The 27,709-nt window shown below is 37.8% G+C and overlaps 3 protein-coding genes across 4 annotated transcripts; 1 reads left to right on the top strand and 2 right to left on the bottom strand.

Moving 5' to 3' along the window:
• Positions 1 to 156: 156 nt before the first annotated feature.
• LOC139130734 (tumor necrosis factor receptor superfamily member 1B-like) lies at positions 157 to 7,962 on the bottom strand. The gene is made up of 4 exons (XM_070696517.1): positions 7,786 to 7,962; positions 4,097 to 4,385; positions 2,848 to 3,021; positions 157 to 1,565 (listed from the first exon to the last, which is right to left on the bottom strand). Exons 1-4 carry the CDS (start codon positions 7,852 to 7,854, stop codon positions 934 to 936), a joined length of 1,164 nt encoding a protein of 387 aa, XP_070552618.1. The 5' UTR covers positions 7,855 to 7,962; the 3' UTR covers positions 157 to 933.
• Positions 7,963 to 13,438: 5,476 nt separating this feature from the next.
• LOC139130732 (uncharacterized) lies at positions 13,439 to 22,251 on the bottom strand. Of its 2 annotated transcripts, none has more exons than XM_070696515.1 (4): positions 22,126 to 22,251; positions 15,750 to 16,035; positions 15,184 to 15,378; positions 13,439 to 14,832 (listed from the first exon to the last, which is right to left on the bottom strand). In XM_070696515.1, exons 1-4 carry the CDS (start codon positions 22,141 to 22,143, stop codon positions 13,787 to 13,789), a joined length of 1,545 nt encoding a protein of 514 aa, XP_070552616.1. In that variant the 5' UTR covers positions 22,144 to 22,251; the 3' UTR covers positions 13,439 to 13,786. The 2 variants fall into 2 exon arrangements, with proteins under 2 accessions (XP_070552616.1, XP_070552615.1); XM_070696514.1 differs by lacking the exon at positions 22,126 to 22,251 and adding an exon at positions 17,200 to 17,450.
• LOC139130733 (riboflavin transporter 2-like) lies at positions 21,163 to 24,384 on the top strand. The gene is made up of 3 exons (XM_070696516.1): positions 21,163 to 21,283; positions 21,522 to 22,782; positions 23,390 to 24,384. Exons 2-3 carry the CDS (start codon positions 21,544 to 21,546, stop codon positions 23,597 to 23,599), a joined length of 1,449 nt encoding a protein of 482 aa, XP_070552617.1. The 5' UTR covers positions 21,163 to 21,283; positions 21,522 to 21,543; the 3' UTR covers positions 23,600 to 24,384.
• Positions 24,385 to 27,709: the final 3,325 nt, after the last annotated feature.

Genomic DNA, 27,709 nt, shown 5'->3' with positions numbered 1-27,709 from the left:
TTATTCTCGTCCTGACAACAACTTAGTTTTCAACAATAACTGGACACTACAAACAAACATGTTGTGTTGAATATTTGGATATCACGCATTTCAACACGATTTTGGAAAAAGTATTCTACACACAGAACAATGACACCGAACAATGCGTCAATGTTACACATAATGGAGCTTTGATCGATAATTACATCGAAATTAATTCACATTTAAATTAATCACTTCCATAACAATAATAATCCACATTTGTTCGATCACGCAAATAGTCAAACACGAACAGGAAAACGCATGGCTTAAATTAAATATAAAGAAAATGTTATGAATGAAATAATATCTCAATTGCGATTTCAACAGTTTGAAATCCATATCTTAAATTTCTGGCGTCGTTTGTGGCAACTAAATTTGAAGAATTAAAATGTGGCGTTGTTGTTCGTCAAAACTGGTCCTCCTCAAGTGGACATATCTTGACTCCCACGTGCTCTTTAAAGTGCTCCCTACGCACTCCACCATTGACCGCATACTCTTACTGGGAGTGCGTACTACACACGGTCAATGAGTACTTGATACTATGGGAAGTCAAATTGGTAAACTAAGTCCAGACGATGTTAAGCAAGCCCGGTGAAGATGGTCTTGTACTCGTAGTCACAATGACAACATTATCGAAGACGATAAGAATGAAAAACAACAACAACATAAACAAAAACAATAATTATGTATTCTTCAAAATTATTCAGAGAGAACAACACAATCACCAGAGTTGGATCTTGACGATTGTGTAGTAACCTTAGTAATCTGTTGTGAAATTACAGACTAGTAAACATTCGATCTCGTGAAAAAATAAACAAGAACAATGCACCAGGAATCGGATCTGTTCATAGATAGTACTGATAGAAGATGAATTCACTTTGATATTTATGCTATCTGTATTTTTCTGGCAAATTATGGTCTGTCTCGCTGATATTCCCAGAGTTTGTTGCTATCGCCACCAAAGTTGGATCCGTTAACACCCCTCCACATATCTGCTGCCGTGTCTTGGACACCATTCCCGTAATCGCGGAATGAAGAACGTTCGATATGAACCGGTTCCTGAGAACAGGACGGAGTGTGACGTTTTGGTACGTACGTGAATTCTGCGTTGTCACCTTTACTCGTAAGTACTACATGCTCCTTGTATCCATTGGAAACTGGAGTTCTTTGATAGGACACGGCTGGCACATCACGCATGCGCTTTCTTTTCTTGTAAATCAAATTTATTACACATGGTATTATGGTGATTGCACAAAGTACTAGTGCAGTTGTTCCAATAATGACTGCAATCTTGGAAAACCCTACATATCTTGCTGGTGCTGCATGTAAACCCGTTACTAGAGAAATGTTTTCAACTGTTATTGGCGCCTCTGAAGACATTTTGTTTATAAAATCATGTTTCAACGAAGTGGAATTTTCTATAGAAATCATATGCTCCAATTCATTCATACTTGAATCATTTCTACCAGTTTGTCCCACCATCACATCTGTTTTTATATTTCCATGGAAACCAACTTCTGACTGATCGTCACCAATAGTTTCACCTTTGAATGAGAAGAAAACATAAAATGAAGGATGTCTAGCATGTTGAGTGCAGGAATTAAAATACAAATAACGATTTTGAAGCAGTCAAAACAGTAGTATCAAAACGTTTTTAATGAAGCGGTGACGAACATTTCATCTTTTTGAACCATCTCTGATGTGATCATATATATATATATATATATATATATATATATATATATATATATATATATATATATATATATATATATATATATATATATATATAGTCTAGTTTACTAGTCTGTAATTATCGCTGCTTCGTAGCAGCGATATTGTCACAGAGTTATGCTGTGACTAGTGATAATTATGATGTTGGCTTGTTTTTACAAAAATGATCTTGCCTTACTCGGCTTATATATTCAATGAATAACAAATAGTATCGGTAAATTTTTTTCATGCACATATCAATACACTAAAATGTAGCATTATTATCCATGATTGCAGACAATGAGATTAGCGACAATAAAGTCGTGTCTAACAGCTGCAGATTATGGCTAACTTTGTTTGGTTTCTATTGATTCCCTACTAACACTGAGTGGGCTGTTCTGTCAACATTGAGTACATTGTAATATGCATTCCGTAATTAGGTCAATAAATATAAACGATGACTCATCCAATAATAATTTCTAATAATTTTGGAAAAGCTGTATCTCAATCACACCAATACGTGTATACGAATATTGGCAACAACACTAACTGACTTCTAGAGTTGAACAAGAGATCCCGCTATCGTTCAAGAGTGAATAATTTGACGTGCAATGTTTTCAGCACACATCTCCTTCACTAGCCCCTACCCATTCTAAATGGATCTAAACAACACATTAAAATGGAATACTGTAGTGTTTGTGGCAGCAGTCGTCGCAATATTGTCAACAAATAAAATTACATACATGAATGTAAACCTCATCTAATGTATTTGACTGGATGAAGTATAAATTGTAGTTGTTGACAACATTGCGACTGCTGTAACAAACACTAGACGGTTCCACAAGATTCCGTCCAGGAGACGAGTTTTATGTGGTAAACTGAATTCAATTCAATTCAATTCTTTTATTTAGAGTCGGTTATAAAATTTAGCAAGAGACTAATATCACTGACTAAATAAGCAAAATAACTACATGATGATGATGATTTCATGATGACAAGGATGAGGTCTACATACATGAATGTAGCCCTCATCCAATCTAACATATAAAACTCGTCTCTATCGCATAACTCTACTCCTTATAATTCTCATACCGGTACCATTACTTGACTTACTCAGTTGGTGAAGACTTTGAGAATCTAGAAGGCCATGTCCTCTGATTCTCGATTGGCAAGCAGCTGGCACAACAAGTCCGGCGCAGTCGAATCGCTCTGTTGCTAACCCTGGTTGGTTTCGAAAACATTTGGGACAGGGGTCACACAGTCTTGTCAGATTGTTAAAAAAGTATCCTGTTGGTGGAATAATGCACCCGCATTAGAAATCAGCCGCAGTCACATGATTTGATTTATTTGATGAATTTGATGTTGGCGGTCGGTCGAATTTTGCCAGTATACTGTATAGCCCATAACATGCCGAAAGGTCGAACGCAATTGCAAAATGCCATGATCTTATTGCAAAGAGTGGCATCAAAATCCACTATAGTCATCTCGTATTGATATGACGATAGCATGTTGTTCTGAGACGACACACACTTTACACAGTGTAATGATGTCATTTCTTCTCAGACTTTTACGACATTATGTAGAAGTAAGATTATTGTTAACTGTGGTTACCGGAAGGAAAACACTGGTAAACTTTTGATTACGTACGTTTTGTTTTACCAATAGGATTATCGGATTGATAAATTTCGCTCACGTTCAAGTTCAATTCAGTATAACTTTTGATGTGCATGTTCTACCACATCATAACTTTATTTATCGTCCGGCGGGCCACAGTGGATACAATTAATGACAGTGGACACGAATAAAATGCTATTGCTATAATCTTAGAGATGCGGGTCAGCGCGATGGTTCGCGTTGGAATCGTTTGGAAAACGCATGGTCATTGTTTGTTCACTCTGCTTGGTCCACCGTCTTTATTTCACCATTTCTTTTCCATATATAGTCCATCATCTCCCCAGAACGTAATTTTGCCTATTATGTGTTTGAATCTAAACTTCATACCATAGTTTAAGTTTGTTATTAAGTGTTACTTTTGAATGCATAAGTTAAAGGTTTTCATTTTTCCCGATGTGCTTATGACCGACTGCACTCTAACACAGTGAATGGTACTAGTATATTCGAATTATCGGCATTAATTATTACGTAAAGTTATCAGTTGTCGATAAGTTGTCCACAAGCCATACTCATGACAACTGCACAGATGTTATCTGCATGCTAAGGCTGTTTTACTATGTCATTTCGTTCATGTCGGCTGCTCAGTGAGCAAGTACAGTCGAGTATTGAGTATCTAAAGCAACAATCTATCGAAGAATGCCAGTGTCATTAAAGTTTCGGAGAAATATCTCCTGCATGAAATACTCACCTACGTCACATTCTTTCACACATTTAGCGTTTTTCGTCGTGGAACATATTCTTATTTGTTTTTGATGAGGGGAACATTGCCTGCATGGACTACAAGTTCTTGTACTGCTCGAAGTCCCAGAGTATGTTCCGTCGGGGCATTTTTCACACTGAGTGTCTCGACTTCCATCACAGTGTTGACTGACACCTGTCCCCGGCGGACACTTTGTGCACTGCGTACATTTTATGTTGCCATGGCGATCCCGGAATTGATATTGGCTGCTATGATCACCGCAGTCAATATCAGCTCTCTGAAAGTAAGGAAGGTCATCATTTTAAATAAACCAACTTAACTTTGACTCTTTCATTTTTCCAGCCACCTGGAAAACAATGCAAGTTTCAATCAGTTTATACAATCCACTATAACAGACTTTGTCACCGCAATTTGGCCTTGCATACGCCTCTGCAACTAATAAATTTACCAATTCGGCCAATTTTATGCGTATTTTCTGCTTTTTCCTTACAAATATTTCTAAGACAATTCTTAAACAGATCGATGTTTACAGCACGAAATGCAAGGGTAGTTTGCAACAAAGTGCGCATGCTTTTATTTTAGGACCCTAAAAATAGTTCCTTCTCCTTGAACCTACCTATGACTCAATACGACACCAAGGTCAAAGCTTGGTCTCATCGATACCCGTTATTGTTTATCCTCCAGTCCGGTGTAACTATTTTCTCAATATTTATATCTTATATTTTGATTTTGATTCTTCCGACCTAATATAAGCTTAATAGACTTTGGAGCGAGACTGTAGATCGCTTTCCAGGCCCAACACCCATACCCGTCTGGCCATTCACGTATACAGATTTGATATGAAAATCTGATCAGAAATCAGTATGACTGGACATGATGAAGGACGCACATGACTTATGATGATGTAACCGTTGAATAATTGTTTTTAATTCAAAGCTACATTTAGCAGTAATGTTTGATGTATTTCTGCATCTGTTTAGTTTTTGTACCATACATTTTTTGGCTCTAATTTCAATCCAAAATTCATATAGAAATGCCCGCTGTTCAAATAATCAACAGAGCCTGTAATCAATCGTTATTGTTGATAACTAAATTTAGGAATTCAGCAATCAACGATAACAATGCATATCTATTATCAATGTCCTTACGAAGGTTAGTCAAAAACGATCTTTGGATTTAGGCCCTAGAGAGCTGTACATTTAGTTAATCTCGGATTGAAAATGTGCCAAAGCAACCCCATTAGCCTATCGATCCAACAGAACCCAATCACAGTATGTGCAATCAATAGTGATTAGTTGTAAATTAATAGGCAGTACCTCCTAATAAGCGCTATTTCTGAGTATGGCACAATGGTCTGTTTGGTTTGGGGAAAAATAGCTTTGTCTTTTGATATTTTTTCCACTGTTTTCATTCAAGAAAACAAATTTATGGTTTTCAAGTTTTTCATTGCAATAAAATGTGTTGAACAGCGCTTTGAGTACATGCATATTCTGTTTCCCTGAAGATCAAGGCCAAGCTGGCCGTTCAGATAGACATACTTCATGAATACAAAAGTTTCTTCCACTCAACTTCTAATAAAGTAATATTTCGGAAATGTCAACACTCTGCTTTATCACTCCAATTGTCAGCGTACTTTAGCAAATGGAATCGTGTTGGTGATAAAAAAATGTGGTATAATAAGCTTATCAATTTAAGCCTTGAATACAACGTTTGAGTGTCAGTAAGACTTAAGAAAAATATTCACAGGTCTGTTCCACATAAAATTCACATGCCATTTGTCTAACAGAAACATGCTATAAAATCTTACTATAAATACGCAAATTTGATCGGAAAATTCAAAAATTCTGTCTGCAGTGTGTGAATGTCAGTTGGTGTGTAATACAGTGGGATTGGTAGCAAAATGCCCGTACTCGGAGAAAAAAGTCACCGCAGAGTCACGACAATACTATTCCAACTTTTTTTCAGTCGCTTTCGACATCAAGCCACCGCGGCACCATTGGCAGACTAATGTTAGTCATTGAGATATGCGTTCAATTCAAAATTCACCGATGGAACTTGGGTTGTACTAGGGTGCAACTCAGTTGGGATAAAGATTATAATTTACCCCTTCGGGCGACTTGGATTGTTTAAGTACATTTTCACTCCATACATCTCTGACATTTTATCTGGTTTTGCCTCCTGACCCGCTGACTGATATTCGGGATTGTTACCTTTGACTCATGAGCAAATTTCACAAAACAAGAGAGATATTAGGGTCGTGTCACGATGTCAATCGAAAATAAATATCAATCCGCATGATTTATTTGATCTACGTTTAACTATTTCAAAGTTCGAAGACGACTTTCATGTTTGACAGTTTCTATATTTATCTTGACTGTTTACCAAACTCTTGATTTTTAAATTTACTCTAAACGGTAATCTCGTATGCATCAACCAACCGAATGGAGGTCAAAGGTCATATTTAGTCAGTGCAAAACCATTAATTATTCCGTAAAGTGATATCAGTCCTTACTTTGATAATGTTTGTTCTATAAAACGATTTTCACCGCCTATAAAGCCTGGAATCAGTTCTGGTTCCTTTTATTTTCACAGTGCTCTCTAGTCGCTAACACGGTGGTGCGATATTTCTTATCTGTCTGGAATCTGTATCCTCAGATAACACGACGGGACTGGTCCATTTGCTTTTAGGGGGGGGGGGAGACTAAAATGTCCTTAAATTATCAAGGTTACGAGATGCCCTTCCTTTCAAGAAGTAAAACTTCACAATTATCATTATGAACGTCCAGTAAAAACTTATGTCGTCGAAAATTAATGACCAACTACGAACGCTGATTTGGACAATGGGTGCCGATATCATTTTAATCACCTATTAAAGCACCACTGATTTTGTGTTTGTTGTACTCAGAAGTTCTGCTTACATTAGTTTAAGGTGAATGTGAAATATCCAAATATTACTTTGCGTTGTTGTTCAATTATCAAGGTTACGAGATGCCCATCCTGTCAAGTACGAAACCTTCACAATTATCATCATGACCGCCCAGTAAAAATTAATGTCATTGACAACGGCTTACTTTCAACATGCCAAAATTTCTATGCTTGGTCCAAGCTGCTAATTGACGAATAAAATGCCTTGTTTTATCCACTCTAATTGGCGAAAAATTGCCTTGTTTTATCCACTCTAATTGGCGAAAAAATTGCCTTGTTTTATCCACTCTAATTGGCGAATAAATTGCCTTGTTTTATCCACTCATTAGAATGGCTATGTAAGCCACAAAGTGTTTGATACTATGACACCCTAGTCATTTCATGTTGCGTGCTATGATCACACACTCTAGGGCAAAATGTTAAAGCTGTAATAAGCAGTTCTAATTTATGACTGCGCTATTGTTTGCCGGCACATGTGATAAGACACACTTCCTTCTATACAGTAACCAGTAAAACGGAGAACTTGAATTGCCAAGATATTACAAGACACATTGATACAACATTAACATCCCAAGTGGATTATTTCACCTTGATAAATCTTTGACGTTTGTTTCTCTGTGCTGTGTAACCTAAACATGATACAGCCACACCATTTAACCGCATATCAACGACTGTGTGCAGACTTTTATATATCGTCCGACCAGCTGTTTTAGAATACATATACGGTGCAGTAACGATTTTTTCATACTTACAACATGAGAAAGGACGAGGACTAGATGAAGGAGTAGATGCGACCAGACAATACCGACAGGGGCACTCATTTTACCGTACAGGATTCTGTTTGCTCTGCCATATTAACCAAAACCCTTGTCCACAGTGTCTGACCTCACACGAAGCGTGCCCTCTCTAGTAGCTGTATCTGTACACGTGCGCGCGCTGATCAACTCAAGTCTTTCACGGGGGTTCCCTGTCCAATCATTTGCATGGGTGAAGGAAGGGAAACATGGTGATCTATTGTACAGATTTAATATAATAATTCATTTTGAATGGCAAAACTTGTACTTTCCGCATCTTGTTAAGCTGTAAATATGATATCGTGTGCCGGTATGATTCTTTTAACAGGTGGTTGGACGTGTGTGCTCAAATAACACATTAAATGCCACGCATGCGTCGTCTAGTGCACAGGAGAAGAGGGTCACCTTTACTAACCTTCGGAACCAATGGTATCGCGTCATGCTGCCGTGTCTTGTATACAGAAAGACCGGGTTTATTTCACCTATTGGATTTACCTGGCTCAAGTGTAAGCTCATAGCATTGTTAAGATCACTTAGCATAAAATATTCAGTTTGGCTCCCAAAATACTAACGCGATTTTAATTTTTTACCTGACAAAATGCAAGTGAAGCAATAACTTGACGCGTAGCACTGATTGTTGTTGATGTAGTGCTATAGGCCCAAATTTCAATTACAATTTTCAGTGTTTCTAAACCCTGTGGCAACTGACCAGTCAATTTTGAGAATTGTGACACAGGGCTTATTTTACATCTTAACATGCCATACCAACATATTTTGATTTGAGTTTTAAGATTTGAATTAAGTTTCGTGTCTTCCATCGCCCATCAGGAAATCTCCCTCTGCAACTTTTCCCCAAAATCTTTGCCACGTCCCTCTCCCAACCACAAAAGTTACTACTGCCATCTCTTTGCCTGATGGATTCCTCTATCTCTTGACGGAATTACATGCCCTGCCTTTCCCAACTGATCCTTCTCACATTATACGCTAAACAAGATTATGGAATTCCCCGACTGCTTATGAAATAACTGTATCCCTCCCGTTTCATTGGTGATACGAATACTGATCACGCACCCACCCACCAAGAAACCTCCAACGAACACCTTTTTTTGCACGAAAAGCTTGTTGGCTGTAAACAATTCCATGATTTTCACCTTCTTATCTCGATCTTTGAGTCATCTAACCATATAATTATGAAGCCTAAACCTAATATTCGGTATATCTAAGTTTCAGAACGCTTGCAATACAAATACTCATCACGAAGGAAGTGATACATTAGTAGATTTATTGCAGGTTCTGTAATGTCCATTTTGAATTTCTGATGTGAATTTCTTTTACATAAAATTAAAGGCATCTATCTTCAGATTTGACTCTGGCTATATTCGTTTAGATTGGACCAAATCAGCCAAATGCTCACAAGTACAAAGAACTGTGCAGTCCAGGTTATGGTACACTCAGTTCAAAGTACAATGACTATTTGTCTAAACTAGATTGAGGGATTGTAACACTTTAGCCCCATCAGGTGATATTTGCTGGGAAACCAGATCTTCAACAGTGCTGTAAAGCCGTGTAAATAAGCCTGACGCTAACGTCACCGTCAAAGACTTTAAAACTATGTATGCATGGTCCTACAGCAGTGTTAATTTTCTGGAGTATAGTCAAAATGTCAATTTTTTAACCTTTTATTTGTTTATCAGCGAATGTGAAAAATAGATGTGGCTAGTCTAAATTGAAGCACTATGGCACTATGACTTACCAAGAAATCAATATTATAAAGTGCTATCGTGAAACATTTGCAATATTAGACATAATACGGAATACAGGCTGTGTGACCTATCCTGTTTGTTAATCATCTGTCCCATCAATTTTAGACCTAGCAATTCCATGCATTGTCTACAACATACCCATATGCATGAGGTGTAACGTAATATTACTGAAACGATGAGTAGCTTATTTTTAAAAAAGTCACATATGGCAAACGCTCTTGATATCTTTTCACGGCAGAGGAAGATTCATAATTCAAAAGAAAAAAAAAGTCTTGGGTTTATAGCCAGACAAAGACTGACCTAGATTCTGCTTCAGATATGATTACTTATTAACTTGAATGAACTCCAACTATTGTCAGCTGCTTCTCTGTCCTCGACCAAAAGTATCTTCAGTATTAAAAATTTCAAAAATTGAACAAAATCGTTCTGAACAGTCCTATCAAGATATGTTGTGATTACTACGAAAACTTAACCTATGTACCGATCAAAGTACACCAAGAATACAGATATATTTTTATTTGCCGATTATACTTATGTATAAAGTCGTTCAGTGTTGCTTTGAGTGCCTTTGAAAATAATCAGACTTTGGACGCTTTGATAGTAATGGATTTTTTGTTCTTTAAGGTTCAGTATACATATCAAACAAAACTTGCACTTTTAAACACTGTCTTTCTTATGTATGAACCGACATGTTAAATCAAGGAATTGGATTCATGTCACTCAATAAATATTTGTTTTCACTTTAGAGCAACGGACGCACGGGATGGCATCTTTCAATGTCAATGTCCAATGTCAATGCCAATGATGGTATATTTCGTATGGACGTTCTTCATAATTCCCAAAATATGACGAGCTCTAAAATCCGAGAATATCAGTCGTCTAATATGGATTTGGCAGATTCACTTCATACACTCATTTTATTTCTTTCCTGACGTGTCTTAGTAAATTTGGATTTGCTTTGACTACCTAAGGGGATTCGTTCGCGAAAAGACATTTACAGAGACGGTAGACAACAAATTTAAATTCGGGAGGTTAGCGGAGACAAAGATGAGTTGCGGTTGCGATGTAAAGTGATTTGGAACTTTAACCACCATCTCCTATCAAGATACACAGACGAAAAGTAAGGCGATAGACAGTTGAATTATGGGAGAGTGACACCTACAGAAAAAATTCCGAAACGCGCGTGGTAGTGAACAGTATTGTGGCACCAAATCTGTGCAATACGTGGGTTTGTGGGTCAGAGTTCACATATAGGCTTGCAGCTATTCCGAAATGTAACGCACAATGTTCCTAATGTTGCTTACTGTACAAGGTTCGCCCACTCACTTTGTAATTAAACACACACCCACACAATATTGGGATCTTTGCCATATTAAACAGTGTATGACATCAGACATGTGTAAAATTTACGTGACAGAAGCATGTTACCTTCCAAGGTATGATTCTGACCATTGTTCAGTTTACAATCGGATTTAATATGGCGCTTGCAAAAACGAAGTCAACAGACGAAGAATGTTTAACATTTAGACCAAAAATACATCACATTTTCAATAGTTTATTGTTGTGTGACGTCATTCCTCAAGTAGATTATCTTATATTTTTAGTCGCACATGGACGTAGGAGGAGAACTCTCCTTAGGGATGGACCATTAGATCTTGGGAGGGGGGGGTGGTCACAATGAAATTGTGAAAATTTTTTTTACAATTGTAAATTTATGAAATTTTTTTTTCCAATTGAGATTAGCTGTGCAAATTTTTTTTTTCAGAGTAAATTTTCAGATTTATAATTTTTTTTAGTTCGTCGCTGTCTGAAGATAAAGAGGGCAAAGATGTGGTGCCAAGCACCACAAGCGGCCACGCAAGCAGTCACGGGGGGGGGGAGGTCAGGAGAGGGGTGTCCCCCTGCTGCTGTTGGAGCTTTTGAAAAATAGAGATTACAATGGTGTTATTTGGTGGCACTTGGGGAGTATTTTTGAAGGGGGAGGTCAGGAGGGGGTGTCCCCCTCCTGCCGTTGGAGCTTTTGAAAAATAGAGATTAAAATGGTGTTATTTGGTGGCACTTGGGGAGTATTTTTGCGGGGGGAGGTCAGGAGGGGTGTCCCCCTCCTGCCGTTGGAGCTTTTGAAAAATAGAGATTTAAATGGTGTTATTTGATGGCACTTGGGGAGTATTTTTGCGGGGGGTGGTCAGGAGGGGGTGTCCCCCTCCTGCCGTTGGAGCTTTTGAAAATAGAAATTAAAATGGTGTTATTTGGTGGCACTTGGGGAGTATTTTTGCGGGGGGAGGTCAGGAGGGGGGTGTCCCCCCTCCTGCTGTTGGAGCTTTTGAAAAATAGAGATAAAAATGGTGTTATTTGGTGGCACTTTGGGAGCATTTTTTCGGATTACACATCTTCCTCTGAAACATGGTCTTCTTGCTCCTCAGTAGCTTCCTATAGTTTTGAAAATTGACTATTTTGGTTTCCTGGCTTCCCTTTCTACTGCGTGGTGAATGGCTACATGCACCCCACCAAACATCATGCATATCTCATGATTCACAATTGATTTTGACAAGCTGAGAAGCTAAAATAAGCTAAATAATATAGTTAAATTTGCATATTTGTGTTTTTAGAGCAATTGTTGCCCTTTTTTGATCAAAACATCTGTTTCTCGTAGCAGCATGTCCAAATTGATTGGATGTGTATAGATGTGTTGAAATTTCAATATTTGTCTTTTTAGGGCAATTTATGCCATTCATGGTCAAAAATCTGTATTCTCTGAAAGGGCTTGTCCAATTTCTTTGAAATTTGCTACACAAAAACGATTATTCATTCAGATTTATTCAGTATTTGCTATCGAGAAACTTTCAAAGTTCAACCCCTTTTGTGTGTTTTTGTGTTGGGATTTGTTGGATAGATGGCATTCTACGTAGTGTATTGTTGAATGTTAAAACATGTGTTGCTGTTGTTTTTTGAGGCTGTTTTTTGAGAAAAAGAATTGAAAATGCCTTTTTAAAAGCAAAATAATACATAATGACTTGATATGTTGTTTTATCATTATTGACGTGTTTCTACTTGTTCACCCATTCTTGCAGTCATCATTGCAATAAAATGCTGTGAAAAAAATGAAACTGATGTGGCCTGCATCTGTTTACCTTGATCTTAAAAGGCAAATACAACTTTCTGTCTTGACAACCATACCATAGTTTCAATGTTTTACCTAGTGTACCTGCTTGGTTTGTACGCAGGAAACAAGTAGAAAACAGGTTCTATAATTTCATAATTTTCAAGTGATCAGAATACAAAAGTCCTGAAAAGATAAGATAATCACAACTTCCAGTATAAGGGATACAGTCACTCTAAATGTATAAATTAAAATTAAAAATGTGCCGGGAGGATGTACTAAAAATACAGAAAGTTGCTTTCTGTCGGTAAAATCTAAAAAAATTCAAAATTTTAAAGACTTTTGCAGATTTTTTTTTACGCCTTTGTCTTCTTATTTATTTTTTTTTTATTTTGCAAACTAGTTTGAAGATTTTTTTTTCCTAACTTTCTGCTCTGAAATTTTTTTTTTCTGTTTTTGACCACCCCCCCCTCCCAAGATCTAATGGTCCGTCCCTTACTTCCAAGGTCGCACTGTACTAAAGCATGTTTTGCTAAAGTGTGTATTCGCATTCCAGAGAACCGCCGTCATATACGATGTCGCACTCACAAAGTGGGTACTTTACATATCTCTATTCTCAGTGTTCTTACCTCAGATCTCAAGTAAAAATTGACGTATACGCTTGAAAATCAACTTGGATACCACAAAAGATAGAAGTGGTGTTAAGGGATTTGTATCGAGTGAGTAAGTGAGTGAGTGAGTTAGAGGGTTCTGAGTTAAATCACATTATTGAATTTTTATTACAACTTCTCTTGCAAACTACCGTTACATGCAATAAGGATCAGTTTTAATCAGTATCAGTCTTTCTGTTATAATGATGGATACCATGCATTTTAGATCAGTTTAATTGTGTTAATGAGTCGATAGCTTTGCTAATTACTTATACTTAGTGTGTATAGGACATACTGTGAAGGTAAAATATGATACAAGGAAGTAAAACTTTAATAAAAGATAATTTGTAAGACTGTGTAAAAATAACGACGAACTTTCATAAATGTTACTTAAACAATGTTGCTTGTGGTATAAACAAGAAAATTCAGTGACACGAGTGTGCATCTTACAAGTTTGAGGGCGCTATGTGTTCCGTTCGAGCTCTATCCGACTCAAATCTCACAAACTGTCCCTCGCCATGACAAAAACCATCGCAGCTTTCGGAGGTGATATCATTTGTTTTAGATGCGTCACGTGATCGAGGGGTTGCATGTGACTTCGATCCAATCTCTTCGAAGTCAGTGTCGATACCACTGTCAGACGAATCACTTTTTTTCCTAGAGACAGTCAGGGCTTCGTTGTGAGTGGAAAAGACAACATATGTGTCCTTCATCACAATCGTAGGGGATTCACTTTGTTTTAATTTCGTCAAACTCGAATCACTTGCTAACGGAGATGTCTTGTCCCAAGGGTCAGAAGGAACCGATTCACCATACATGATGGGTACCGCCACCAAGAAAGCGTCTTCCCAATCCCTGCCATCATCACTCTGGCTATCTGTCTCAATAACTTTCTCATCGCTATATCTGTTTTGTGATATCTGTTTGATTGTTGTTGCGTCTGCAGGATGTTTGCTCCACAATGCTACGTCATAACTGTTAGCCTCAGCCGTGCTAGATCTCTGGCTGACTGTAGCGTCTGCTGAGCAGTCACTGTTGTCAGAATAACCGTCGACGTCTCTTTTTAGACGACAGGAAAGTTTATTTTCATTGCAAAGTCTTTGACCTTCAAGAGGTTCTTCAGTCAGATTTTGATATTTAAAAGACGATTTGCGTTTTTTAAGTTTGCATAGAGCCAAAGTAGTGGCTGAGATAATGAAAACAAAAGCGCCAATAACGCCAATAACAAGTCCAGCCTTTTTTGACATCAGTCTGTGTCTCAAATTCAACTTTTCGAAATTTGAAAGTGTCCGTGTTGTATTCCCCGAAGCATTCTGGGACTGCTCTGTACCAAGAAATATGGACATTTCTCTCATACCAACAAACATTAAACGTCCATCAATGGCACTTTTCGTACAGTTGTCATCTGTTTTCAGTGTCTGGTTGTTTTTCGCTACATCCCCTTCTAACCTCTGCGTTGAATTGGTATCAGTGTTTAAGACGTTTTCTTGATCTGAAAAAATGTTAAATTGATTGTCACAGATCAATTACTGATCGACCAATGTATTTACACTTCATGATGGGAGCAACTTCTTTCATGACGACACAACATTGTAAACTTCTCGGTTCAGGTATTCATGTTTTTACCACTTTCACAACCAGTAAAGAAAGAGGAAAAGAAAGGAAATCGGAAATAGTGAATCTTTTATCTCAGTTTCATCAGGGAAATTTTCCCAAGTATGACCATTACTTTCGAACTGATGTTGTTCTCAAAACCTTTCATTTCCACTTTCCTTCAAATTGCCAAATGGATTTGATATAGAGGAAGTAATGGGACTTCTTTGTGAAAGCCGTTCATGCATACCTTTCTTGTCCTTACTAACATTTACCGGATTAGCACGGTAGGGACGAAATTCGATGAGACTGGGCATACACTGGTACTCGATCGGAATCTGGCTTTTCATGCACTGTATCGCCCGTGGTGGTGCTATCTCTGGTTGGTCCGGGAAACACCATGAACACGGATCACACAGCTCAGTCAGTTCGTTGAAGAAGTAACCTGTGTTACAAATATTATAGAAAACAGTGATTCTCCAAACATTTAAAAAGATATCAGACATCACTCCATAAATAAAAAGTATTCTTAGTCGACGTGAGAAAGAACTGTGATAGTGAGAAAGAATTTAGGTGTGCATAATGTCTTATAAAGCTTTGGTATTACTACATTTTATGCATACTTTATATTTGGAAAGCAACACATGGAAAAGTCAAGCACATTCTCATATCATTCATAGAATTCATGTAAAGCCATACATTAAACTTATTTATCTCGATATAAGATCTGAAAAAAGCCTTCCATTCAATCAAAATCTTGTTTTGGGCATTTTTATTTGTCCAGGTGTGTCGGAATTTGACCTGGCCAGTACTTACCCATATCACATTCCTTGGCGCATTTCGCATTTCTTGTCGATGTACATTTTCTGATTTCTTGTTGATGGAGAGGGCATACTTTACAAGGCGTGCATTCTTTGGAACTACTCCATGTACCGGAGTACGTCCCAGCAGGACAAATTTCACATTTGGTATCAGTGACACCATCACATGGTGTGAGGACGCCTGTCCCTGGTGGGCATTTGCTACACTGTACGCAGATTAAGTTGCCATACGGATCTATCGATATGTACTTGTTACTGTTACCTCTGCACTGCAAACTACTCTGTAACAGACAAAGCCTCTATGTCAATTTTGTGGAATAATTCTGCTGGTAGGTGCTCCACTTTTAGAATTTTAAACAAACAACTGTAAATGGTCGTATAAATTTATTTACGATCCTCTGGTTTTTATCCCCTGGACTTCAACCAAAGCAAGGTTGGCAGGCTTGATTAATGTAACAAAAAGGTAAGCTGTCACTCGACTTGCAAGACTATCGTCAGAATAGCTCTCGCCTTGAAGCCTGATACATTTCGATTATTTGTTTTATATCTGAACAACCTGACGAAAGCTTAATGAGGTCTTTTTTATTTTCTGATTCCACATAATGACTTTCAGTGATATGATATCCCCAGTGACCGTGTCAGAACCAGAGCTGGTGTTATGTAGTCAACAGATGTTCATTTTACACTGTATTATTTTAGAATGTTTTAAGAAATAGTATTTTCTTTAAAGTCTTCACTGAACATGATTTAGTTTAGTTTCATATAAACAAGCCCATCAGTACACGCTGTAGTTTGTTGTGAGCGCCCTTCTACAGGTCAAGATTCAATATATATGACATTTGACATTTCTTTTCAAAGATCTGGTTTCGCGTCATGTACCTGAGTCGTGATAGGCTACTGTACGTGTACACTTCACTGGAAATACCCGAATTGCAATCGACATAAGTCATAAAGTAGGTCGCTTTGTATTGGTGCAGTAATCAAGGGGCGTTACACAAATGGCGAACGCGATTTACGGCTTGTTAAATTTGTCTTTCTATGGAGAACCCCTATTATTTTAGTAATTACAAGAACGCCCTTTCAAAGGTAAACGAAAGTCCACGCATAAATATGCACACCTCAATGCGTTACTGGAATATGTACAGCAAAGCAGCCATTATCTTTTGCCAATGTTGGCCCTTTTGTTCAAGTATAGTGACTCATGCATCGTCGACACGACCTTCCGCCATTTCAATAACACAAGAACACCTATCCTCGAGCTTTGCAACGGAATCGAGTGGCCGCGATTCTATTCATATGGAGTACACTGCATGTAATTTTCCGACGAATCGACCGGAGACAACATAACGTGAACCGAAACGTCCGTGAGTTGTAGTATCTGACAGCGAGATCAGTTCAGCCCTTTTACGGTTGTCGGTACAGTGACATAGTTTGTATGGACTTACCTCACCGACTCTACTAAGTGTAAAGTGTATGAGTATGCAGAATACACCATTTTGAAATACCATTGCATATAGGTATTTGTCTTGCTTCCGAAGGATTTACGAAATCGATATAGACAGTGGCAGGAATCGTTTTCCAAAATACAGACGAGGAAATCGCAGTACTCCCTGCGGCCTCAAACAAAAGTGTGACTGGAGTTCCGTAATAGCACACTTGTACCTTAGACACAATAATATTTGAATGCGGGGAAAACCTGTTTGCTAATTTGCGCCCACGCAAAGGAGACAGATTGTGACCGACATAATTGGCCTCACAGGAACAGCAAATCAAGATAATGTTTATGTCTTTATATGGCAACTGTACACAGATAATGTAAAGGCAGAAGTCTGATGCCGTGTTCAACTACAATTACGTCGATGACCTTTCAATACATAAATAATACACAATATTCTTATTTTAGACGTAACCCACCAGACCGGATCATGAAACATGGCGTGTCAGAAAGAAGTGCGACCAATTCGTTAGATGTACTTTACATTTGTAGCTTGAAACGATCTCGCATGTAAAGAATTCGCTAATCACCTGATTGAAAAGTCTTTCATCTCGTTGTTGATAAATGACGACTGGGGAAAATTGTCAGTTTACTTTAAATCGGGCCATAAAATTTCTTCGTGTGACTGCAAACGATACATGTCTTCCTGGTTTCTTACGGAGAGTTCTGCATGGAATAGAGCACAACGAGCTATAGATGAGTTATCCTTGATACAAATCGGTTTCTAAATAAAATAAAATATGAAAAAAATCACTAGATTTCATCAATACAATTTTTTGATTATCACAGCATAAGTGTCGCTGCCATAGACTCTCTATCTCTTGATTAAAAGTTCCCGAAGGACTTGCATTATGAGTCGTTTGGAACAATGCAATATTCACGAAAAGTAGGAAGTTTAATTATTATTTATATTGTACATGCCATTTCACTTCGTGTATCACTAACGATACTACTGACAAAACACCACTAGTATGTATTTGCAGAGGGTATGGTTTTGAATTTTGTGAACGTCAAAAGCAACCTATCTCGTAGGATTAAGTGAATCAAACCGTACTTACGGTTTAAGTTGTTTGGCTTTTTAGCTAAACCGAAACCAGCCCTATCACAGATGATACAGGGTCACTCACATTAAAACTTAGGCAATGTTTGAGTTTTAAGCAATTCATCTTGTACCTGTAGATTCTACGAGTACAGGTACAAGGACTGATGCGGAGCTATATATGGAGTCGGACGTAACTAAAAGCCTCAGATTACTGAAAATTTCCCTAGATTTGAATCATGACAGCCTATATAATGTGGTTTGGCAACTGCATGCTGGTCAAAATTTTCTTTGTGATTCGATCAATATGCATATCAGGATCGATTCTTCATGTTTTATTCAAACTCATTTCCGAACATGTAACGGTTTGACGTCATAAATTTTGGAAACTTTATCGACTGAAAAAAGGCGTCACAGTTGACAATTTTCGAATCACGGAGTTAAAGGATTAATCTCCATTAAACTGCAAATTTTGATATATTTTCTATAGTATATTAGTCAGGTCAGTAAGATCTATCCCAAAATCCATGTCGAATACCCTGTGTTTAAAATATCCACACAGTCTGTATGGGGTTTTAAATTTCAGCTAGCCAATATACAATGAATATTATACATAGCGCGTCGTGTTAACGAAACACTCACGACAGGAGGTTCGATAACAACAGTTATTGTCCCTTCAAGCTAGAACTGAAAGCAATCATCAAACACACTAAACACACTTGTACAAGGTTAAGACACAGGGACTGTGGGTGAGAGACTATGATGAATGCGGCACTGACAGTGTGAGCTCCGCCCTGATAGCTTATCGGGTGGGTAAATTGAAAAAAGTGGTTCCTTTAACGCTAAACCGTTTCCTTTCAAGAATAAGTCATATTAATTGTGAGATAACCCGTCCCAAAAACTGTAAATACCTTCTTTTCTTTCGAATAAATTGTTCTCACAAGACCTTCAACCCCGAAAATATACTTCCCGTTCTCAGGCAAATATGCATTTATACAACCTCTGGCCTTTCAACTTTTGACCTCAAAGATCTAGTAGTTGTGACTGATTATGCGTGTGTATACCGGAAAGCGATAAACCGAGTCGTTATAAAGAAAGTGGTATTTTGACCAAAAGAGTTAATCGGTCCTAAAAAGTTACACATATTACTAAAAATCACTGCCACTTGAACAGATCTTGGTTTGGTACACTGTGACTCGGTGACAGCTATTCGGACTCTAAAACTTTTCCAATGCTTTTTTGGTCTACTACAAACACGATTGGAACTAATTTGGGATAATTTGATGGTGAAGTAATGTCGATTTAATCTACAAATGTAATCTCATTTCCTTTTCTTTTTACAGTACACACTAGTTTTTATGAGTTCTTTGTAATATTGCAACATTAAGCTATAGGACACCTAACACTTTGGAGAAATTTGAAAATTATATGAAAATCCAATTACCCCAAATTAGTTCAAATCGTGTTTGAAGTAAACAAAGTTTTTACTCATTGTTGATAAAATCGAAAATGATTTTTCCCGTATGTGGAGTTAACATAGGGATAGCAGCAATTTTATATTTGAACTGTAGGTAAAAATTAACAAATATTTTAAATGCATTGCATTCGTAATTATATCAGATTTCTATTTTATTGTCGTTGTTGTTAGTTTGTTTGTTTATTGGTCTATACACAAATAATAATTTTAAATCCCTTCACTCATATTTTACATTGTTTAAGCTATTTGAATAATCGATGAAAGTTTGAACTGTGAGCTGAGAAAATTTGACGACGATTTATGGGTTGAAATTTCCCCCCACACGATACATCGCCGAAAGAGGTGTTGGAAATTTAAACTGCTTCGGAATGGAACATTACTTCTTGGACGGGAAGTCAAAAATGAAAGCAAAACAAAAACAAAAAACCAAATCTGCTGGGTAAAAATTGCTTTTTTGCAGCCATCATGGGGATCGAAAAAAAAATGTTTGACGGTGGTCGATAAAAGAAGGGTAAATTTGGAAAACGACACAGAGCATGAAACGCGAAATCTCCAAAAATTAAGTTGCAAAACTTTTGAACGTAGAAAAAATGGAGAACAGTATCCTGACTGTTAAGCAATCCTGGGTCAGCGGTCAGAATACTGTCCTGCATTTTTTTCAGGACAGTATCCTGACCGTTGAGCAATCCTGGGTCAGTCAGCCTTAAACTAGTCACTGTGCGCCAGTAGACCGTCATAGCCTCCTCCAACAACAACAAAAACAAAACAAAAACAACAACAACAACAACAACTAATCAACCAACCAACCAACCAACCAACAAAAAAGCCATATGTTTGGTTTGTCATGTTGCTGGTCCCGACAACTAAGTGTGCGTATGGTAATCTGTCGTCTGCACTAGATTTCACTAAAAGCCAAAACCCTCTCCTTGCCCTCTCATCGTTTCTTTTATTCTTCCACTGTTTCTCTCTATCCATCACCACTTTCTTTGTTTTGAACAGATCTGATTCGCGTGACGTCCATGTATAAGGTGTCACGTGACGTGCATGTGTAAGGTGTCACGTGTTAGATGTTTATCTAATCTTGTTTAATTCGGGCAGGAAAGTTAGCGATCTATTACCCCGGGTATGGTTTTTTACGGTTTAAAGAGGTCAGAGGTTCTCCTGTTGTAAACTGTCGCAGTCTTATAAAAATGTCAGACATTTATGCATGTCATCAGGAAAGAGGGGTCTTTAAGCTTTCGTTGCAACTTGATGGAAGAGTCGCCGCTCTTATTTATTTTCATGTTTGACTGACTTTCGTCATGAATCTCTAGAGTCAAGGCTACAAACAAAATAGTTTCTTATCACAGACTGAATCTGTTTGTACCTTGACCCGGCATTTAGCATCCTATCTGATGATCTGGTCAGTTTTTGAGCTTGAGGCCACAGAATGACCCCTTATTCTCTATGGCTGAACTGTAGACCACATATCTGGCCTGCTGTTTAATATCAAATCTCAAAGTGGAAGACTTCATTGGAGTACGTATGTATTATGTACGCAGTTAGTAGCTAGAAATGTTCAGAAGAGTTCAGGGTTGTGTGAAAGAGCCGCCATGCTTTTTTTATAACCATTTAGGCCTAATTGTCATATTCCAGGTAATATATGTGTTCACTCATTCATCTTATAAAGTAGTGGCCACGTTGGACCAAGTGTATAATAACTAGTCTATGAGAGTGCGTGGTGTGGCAATTTATCTTTGGATGTTTATCTCCGCAGGGGCGTCGGAAAAAGTCTGAACATGGAGGTCAAAGATACAAAAGCCTTTCTGAATGGAGTTCATGCTCTGATGTGTATGTTTGGGATGGCCTCGTGGTTAGATATCAACGGTGTGTGGGTACAGTTACCCATCATTGTGAACTATCTACCTGAAGGATGGGCTCTAGCGTCATACCTTGTGTTGGTTACTCAGATAGCCAATGTTGGACCCATTGCATTTTCCATCGTGAACAGATTCACTTTCAAAAGGATAGAAATTCCAACGAATTATATCATAATTATAATTGGTGTGGTTTCATGTCTTTTGCTTGTTCCATTTTGGGATACAACGTCATACGTGAACGGCAAAGAGCGCAGCACGGCTTTCCTGACACTCTGTGGATTCCTGGCGTTAGTCGACTGTACATCCTCTGTCTCGTTTCTGGCGTTCATGTCGTTGTTTGCAAAGCCATTTATGAGCCCTTACTTCGTAGGCGAAGGGTTCAGTGCTTTTCTACCCAGTGTGTTAGGCCTTTTACAAGGAGTGGGCGGTAATCCGGAATGCATAAACAACACATATGTTAATTCAACAACCATTGGGAATATTACTGTTAATATCACCTACTATGAAACCAACTATCATTATCCAGCTCCGAGATATTCCGTGGAAGTATTCTTCTTACTAATGGCATTACTCTTGTGTACCAGTTTGGTGTCATTCGCTCTTCTGGTCCATTTGCCAAGAATTAAAAAAATACACCTGGACAATAAAAAAGCCGACGTTGACGCTGGTGGCGCTGTTGAAGTCAGAGTTGATAATGGGCTCGTATTTTCGAACAGCACATCAGTTGACGATAAAGAGCCGGAGGAAACTGATGATTCGAAAACAAATTCTGGTGTACACAATGAAAAGGATTATGGGACTTGTGGAAAACAGAAAGCCGGGGATAAGCGGATAACAAAGTATTTATCTCGGATAGATCGAGCATACCTGCTATCTCTACAGTGCTGGTCGTGTTGTTTGACCAATGGAATCATGCCGTCCATTCAAGCTTATTCTACACTGCCCTATGGAAACTACGCCTATCACCTGGCTGTTACGCTCGGTCTAATGATGATCCCGACCGCCAGTCTCTGTGTACACTGGTTGCCTGCAAAATCCAACCTGTCCGTTGGTATACTTTCAATTGTAGCTACCCTGGTATCGTTTTATATATTCTCGTTGTCTCTGACGAGTCCGTACCCACCATTATGTGGCAGTGTTTGGGGCCCTGTCTTATCTGTAAGTAATTCTATTGGACCATGTCTATATACACTTGTAAAGTTTTGCTTCTGCTAGGACATATGTTTTGTATGATAGATCTCAAGGGAAAAACCAAGGTTATGTATGATAGCCTTATTTCAACGAGCCAAATTGTACGAAAAGCATAAATCGAAAGCGTGATTTCTTATTTACCTCACACGAACTATATGTAGTATTGTACAGGCCAGACAGAAAATATTTCTCTATGACTGTCTGGTCTCATTGTCCATTTATATTTTTGCTCCCTCCCTCTGTTTCTGTCTCTCTGTCAAATTTCGCTGCCTTCGTATCTCTTCGCCTAACAGTCACATACCTGTATACACACACGGTGCAAATGATTGGATGTCTAAAGATCTCTTAATTTCATAATACATGTATTTGAAGAGAAATCGCTACAAATAAATAAGTCAATGAGTCTAGCTCTTGTCTGTCCCTCTAAATCATCATTATTACTTTGAAAATATATTCTACTTATAAGATAATAAGCTTTAAGACAATGTAAAAGAGTTTGAAGCAAAGGCACATGTATTATACGCGATTGTTGATTGCTCCATGTAATGTTTTTGATCGGTTTATTTTGTTTCAGGTCACTTCGTGGTTAGTTTTTTATTTCCTATTCACTTATGTGAAAGTCTCCATTGGCGGGCGATTCCGTGTTGAAGGCCGAACAGCCCTTATTTGGTATGGTGGTGTTACACAGATTGGTTCATTTATAGGAGCCGTTGTTACATTCCCATTGGTCAATGTCTTGTACATATTCAAACCAAATGATCCCTGTGAATTCACGTGCTATTAGAGAAAACAATGCTGTTATACTGTGTAATTGCAGTAGTAGGAATTACATATCGGGCAGAGTCCCTAAACAGTACAAAGGATATTGGCGTATATATTTTAATCTAATCAAATGTTTTAATGGTAGATATCAAGTCTTCTTTTATGATAAATAATTTTTCGTGACAAATTTACTTGATCGGTGAAGATTATTAAGATCTTGCAGTTACAAGGTTTGGAGCATTTTGCACATTCACTAAGATATTAAGGATAACTGAGTTGCTTTATAATGATGGTTCACGAGTCGTTTCAAAGAAAGGCAATCGATTTATTTTACATGTAATTCAACACTCATAGAAGAAATGTTTTGTATAAAAATTTTTGAACTTGCTCGTCGAATTTTTGGCCAGGGTATTCATTTTAAGATAAGTGTCTTATTAGTCGACAAGGTTGATTGTTAATTGATATTTTATGGACAATCTTGACAATGTTTGCAGCGGAGGAACCGCAAAGGAAAATCAGGCTTCGTCAGGGAAATGGTGATAGCGCAGACAATGCAAATAGAAAATAAAACTGACTGAAAAAGTGCCACAAGATCACGGAAAGAAAGGGAGCAAAGAACAAGCCGGATTTGGTCAACTTCAGCGCTAAACGCTTGTGTCAAGCTCAGTACACTCAAGTTCTAATGAACAAAGCTCACAATGGGCACTTCAATAATTTCGTTTTCATTTTAAAGAAACAAGATGAATTGCGTTTGAACCCCTGTAGTTTGAGTTTTAGAATAAATTGACACGGTATGGATTGGGACAAGATTGAATTGTACCTTGATTAAGGGTATTGCGTTTAACGTTCACAGGTACATTAGCCGTAACTTTTGATAATAATCTTCATCTTGTCTGTTCTATGTTCTCCAGGACAACGCGAAATGTTGTCCTTCTCAACCCAACCGAAATGTTATCGTTGACAAATTAACTCTTGCTCGGACGAAAATCCACTTGTACATATTAGCCTCGGACATCTCAAAGATACACACGCAGGCTGTATACTTAGCATTTCGACCTGCTTTCAGTAGAATCACGAGGAAAATATACTTTTAAAGACTGCATCACAAATTACCGATTATGGAGCTTTACTTATCTGTTATCAGTTACACAAATCAAAGTGATACAGCGGGATCACCATTGCTAAGCACAGACAATGACAGAAACATATAACACATCTAAGAACTTAAACTCTGAAATCATTTCCAGAAACCAGATGTAAACTAATCCCCGTGTTTCAGTATATGTTATTATTCCAAAAATCTTATAATGAAACAAGAGTCTTTCTATATGCGCTATAAAATTTTATGGGATCACTGCGACGATGAAAGCAGAATTTACAATTTAAAGTCCATTGGCTACAACATTTACCCCCACGACATGAAAACGTATTATGTCTTTCTGTCAACTTTGGTCAAATTATTCCATATGTCTATCCCATTCAAACTCATCACTAAATTGTAAAAGTTCATTTTAATACCTGGGTGTAATTCACTGCCATAAGACAGCCAAATGACTTCAAAATTTGTCAATAGTGTAAAATCAATCTATCAGTTTGTTCACTTTTGATATATGGCCACACTATGAAAATCGTTAAATATTAGTCAAATGGGCGAATTTTCAATATGCCATGCCCCTAAACCTTTCCCATAACATTTCTGTAGACTCATTAAAACTATGGCAATCAGATCAAATTCGTTAAAAAACATTAAAACAACAGACAAGCATGTTCAATTCACATCTGGTTTATGAAATATTATGTAAAATAATCCTCAAAATATGTACATGTATCAACGTGATTCCTGAAATATATCATGTAAGTCTAATCACTAATTATGCAAATTCATCTTAATCATGTAAGGTACAACTACCAAAAATTACTCAGAACTAGATTTTTCCACGAAAACGCGAACGCTTAATACAAAATTTCATTGACTTTGGCTCTGAGTTGTGAGCGAGATTTACATCAAGCACACATACGGAGACACAAACAGACACATACAGAGACAGAGACATACAGAGACACAAACAGAGACACATACAGAGAAACAGAGACAGAGAGACACATACGGAGACACATCCAGAGACACATACAGAACAATCACATAGATCCACTATAATGACCACGCCTAAACTACAGTTGTAAGACAAAAATGATCCATTACTTAAAAAATCATTTTACAATAACAAACGGCTAAACTTATTTTTTGATTTTCAATCCCGGGACTTATTTCATGTTAGTAATGATTCACATTGTTTTTGCTCAGACTTTAAATTTTAAGTCTTTGCTTTCACTTCGAATAAAAGGTCATTACTGTGGAATTCATGAGTCACTGCAGTTGTAATGGAAAACTGATTTTTAAGGTTGTACGTGCCTCGAATTGAAAGACTTAAACATTTTCTGAAACTTTCCTCAACGAAGCTTTCAACCTTGCTCTGAACGAATCGAAAATATAATTCAGGGTCACTGTTCAGGGTCACTGTCCAATGAAGCTCCATAAGTTGCAGACGCAGGTAACAACAACAACAACAATAACAACAACAACAACAACAACAACAACCACAATCACAACAACAACAACAACAACAACAATAATAATAAATACAGCTGCAAAGCAGCGATGAGGTTTCGTGAAAATGAGCCAATGTAATCCCTGTGTTCATATAGCTCTGAGTATATTGGCAAGTCCAGAATTAATGAGGTCCAGGAGTGGCCGGTCATATGTCATTTTTTCAAAAAAAAACTTTGTTCCTATATTTCTTGATGTATACGTAAAATCAGACCTCTCGCTCTATTGGTAAGTCCGGAGTTAAATACATGCACAACTAATGAGGTACATGGAAGTGGCCGGTCGTTTGACATATTCTAAAAAAAAACTTTTCTCCCATACTTACCCTGTTTACCAAAAATCAGTCCTCAAGCTCTATTGGCAAACCCAGTTTTAGATATTTGCATAATTAATGAGTTTGCGGTGTCATGAGGGTCACAGGTCAGAGGGTAAACAAAAACTTAGGCTGTTAATTTTTTACCGATACCTGGCATTGTGTATTATTACACCTCACGTATTATTCAGGTACTGTGATTGGCTGAGCCTCACCCACGTGATATAGAACAAAAAGTGATAGAACATGGCTGAGGTGATATAGCCCTGTCGCGTGCGCTGATATAGCCCTGTCGCGTGCTGTGATATAGCCCGCTACCACGTTCTGGAATACCGCGCGTACTTTCTGCGCGAACCACATCGTCGCGTATATTTGCCTGGTATTTTCTGTAAAGCAATGGCTTTGAAAAGGCACAAGAAATTAGCTCGACCTGAAGTACACGACGAAGTTTAGTACATTAAACGAGAAAAGCTTAACCAACACTGTGTTCTTTTTTAGACGTTAATAAAACTTCAAGTAGTAACATTGCGATCGAGCAACAAATAGAATGTTTCACGGTGGGGAGTCTCGATCGACACTTGACTGCATTCTGAGTAAATTTTTGAAAACAAGTGTTTGTTCGGTGTAATAAAATTAATAACACACGCTAGCACGGGCAAGATCACGATTTGTTGCCTGCCCTCGGGCTGGTGCTCATGACGGTAATATTGATGATACCCTCGCCTTCGGCTCGGGCATCATCAATATTACCGTCATGAGCACCACCCCTTGGGCAGGCAACAAATCGTGATCTTGCCCTTGCTGGCGTGTGTTATTATTTAAATAGACACTAGCCCTGTAGGAGTCTTATATAAGCAAGAATGAGATATGGCCATAGCTTAGCTGCATAGGTATAGGGCAGGCCAAAGGTCATAGAAAATATGAAAAATAATACTTAAAATCTTTTTCAAAATCGATGGGGTTTGTGACCTTGAAATTTGGCATGAAGGAGTCTGGCCATACGGTCTATAAAATGATCCCGGAATTTTGATTGATTAATTTTATGCAAATGAGATTGATATGAATTTTTTGAGTCGAAGATGGCCGCTGGCGGTGGCATGCTAAAAAAATGACAAAAATATGAATTTTGAGTTTAAAACCCCATGCCAATTAAATTGCATATCATTTTGTGCAAAAGTATTTGAATTGTAGGCAAAATTTTGGGGAGAACA

This window comes from Ptychodera flava, chromosome 4 (genome assembly GCF_041260155.1).
Source record: "Ptychodera flava strain L36383 chromosome 4, AS_Pfla_20210202, whole genome shotgun sequence".
NCBI classification, from domain to species: Eukaryota; Metazoa; Hemichordata; class Enteropneusta; family Ptychoderidae; genus Ptychodera; species Ptychodera flava.
The sequence above is the reverse complement of the archived record's forward strand: the minus strand, read 5'-3'. Positions and strand labels throughout refer to the sequence as shown.

Bases quoted from the DNA above. Each gene is read 5' to 3' on its own strand.
- LOC139130732 (XM_070696514.1), bottom strand. From the start codon at position 17,262: ATGGTATTTCAAAATGGTGTATTCTGCATACTCATACACTTTACACTT. The intron at 16,036-17,199 runs GTAAGTCCATAC...TGTCTGTTACAG, and splicing joins CACTTAGTAGAGTCGGTGAG to AGTAGTTTGCAGTGCAGAGG. The intron at 14,833-15,183 runs GTATGCATGAAC...ACATTTTTTCAG, and splicing joins TGTTAGTAAGGACAAGAAAG to ATCAAGAAAACGTCTTAAAC.
- LOC139130733 (XM_070696516.1), top strand. From the start codon at position 21,544: ATGGAGGTCAAAGATACAAAAGCCTTTCTGAATGGAGTTCATGCTCTG. The intron at 22,783-23,389 runs GTAAGTAATTCT...ATTTTGTTTCAG, and splicing joins TTTGGGGCCCTGTCTTATCT to GTCACTTCGTGGTTAGTTTT.
- LOC139130734 (XM_070696517.1), bottom strand. From the start codon at position 7,854: ATGAGTGCCCCTGTCGGTATTGTCTGGTCGCATCTACTCCTTCATCTA. The intron at 4,386-7,785 runs GTAAGTATGAAA...CCTTACTTTCAG, and splicing joins TCCTCGTCCTTTCTCATGTT to AGAGCTGATATTGACTGCGG. The intron at 3,022-4,096 runs GTGAGTATTTCA...TTCCACCAACAG, and splicing joins TGTGAAAGAATGTGACGTAG to GATACTTTTTTAACAATCTG.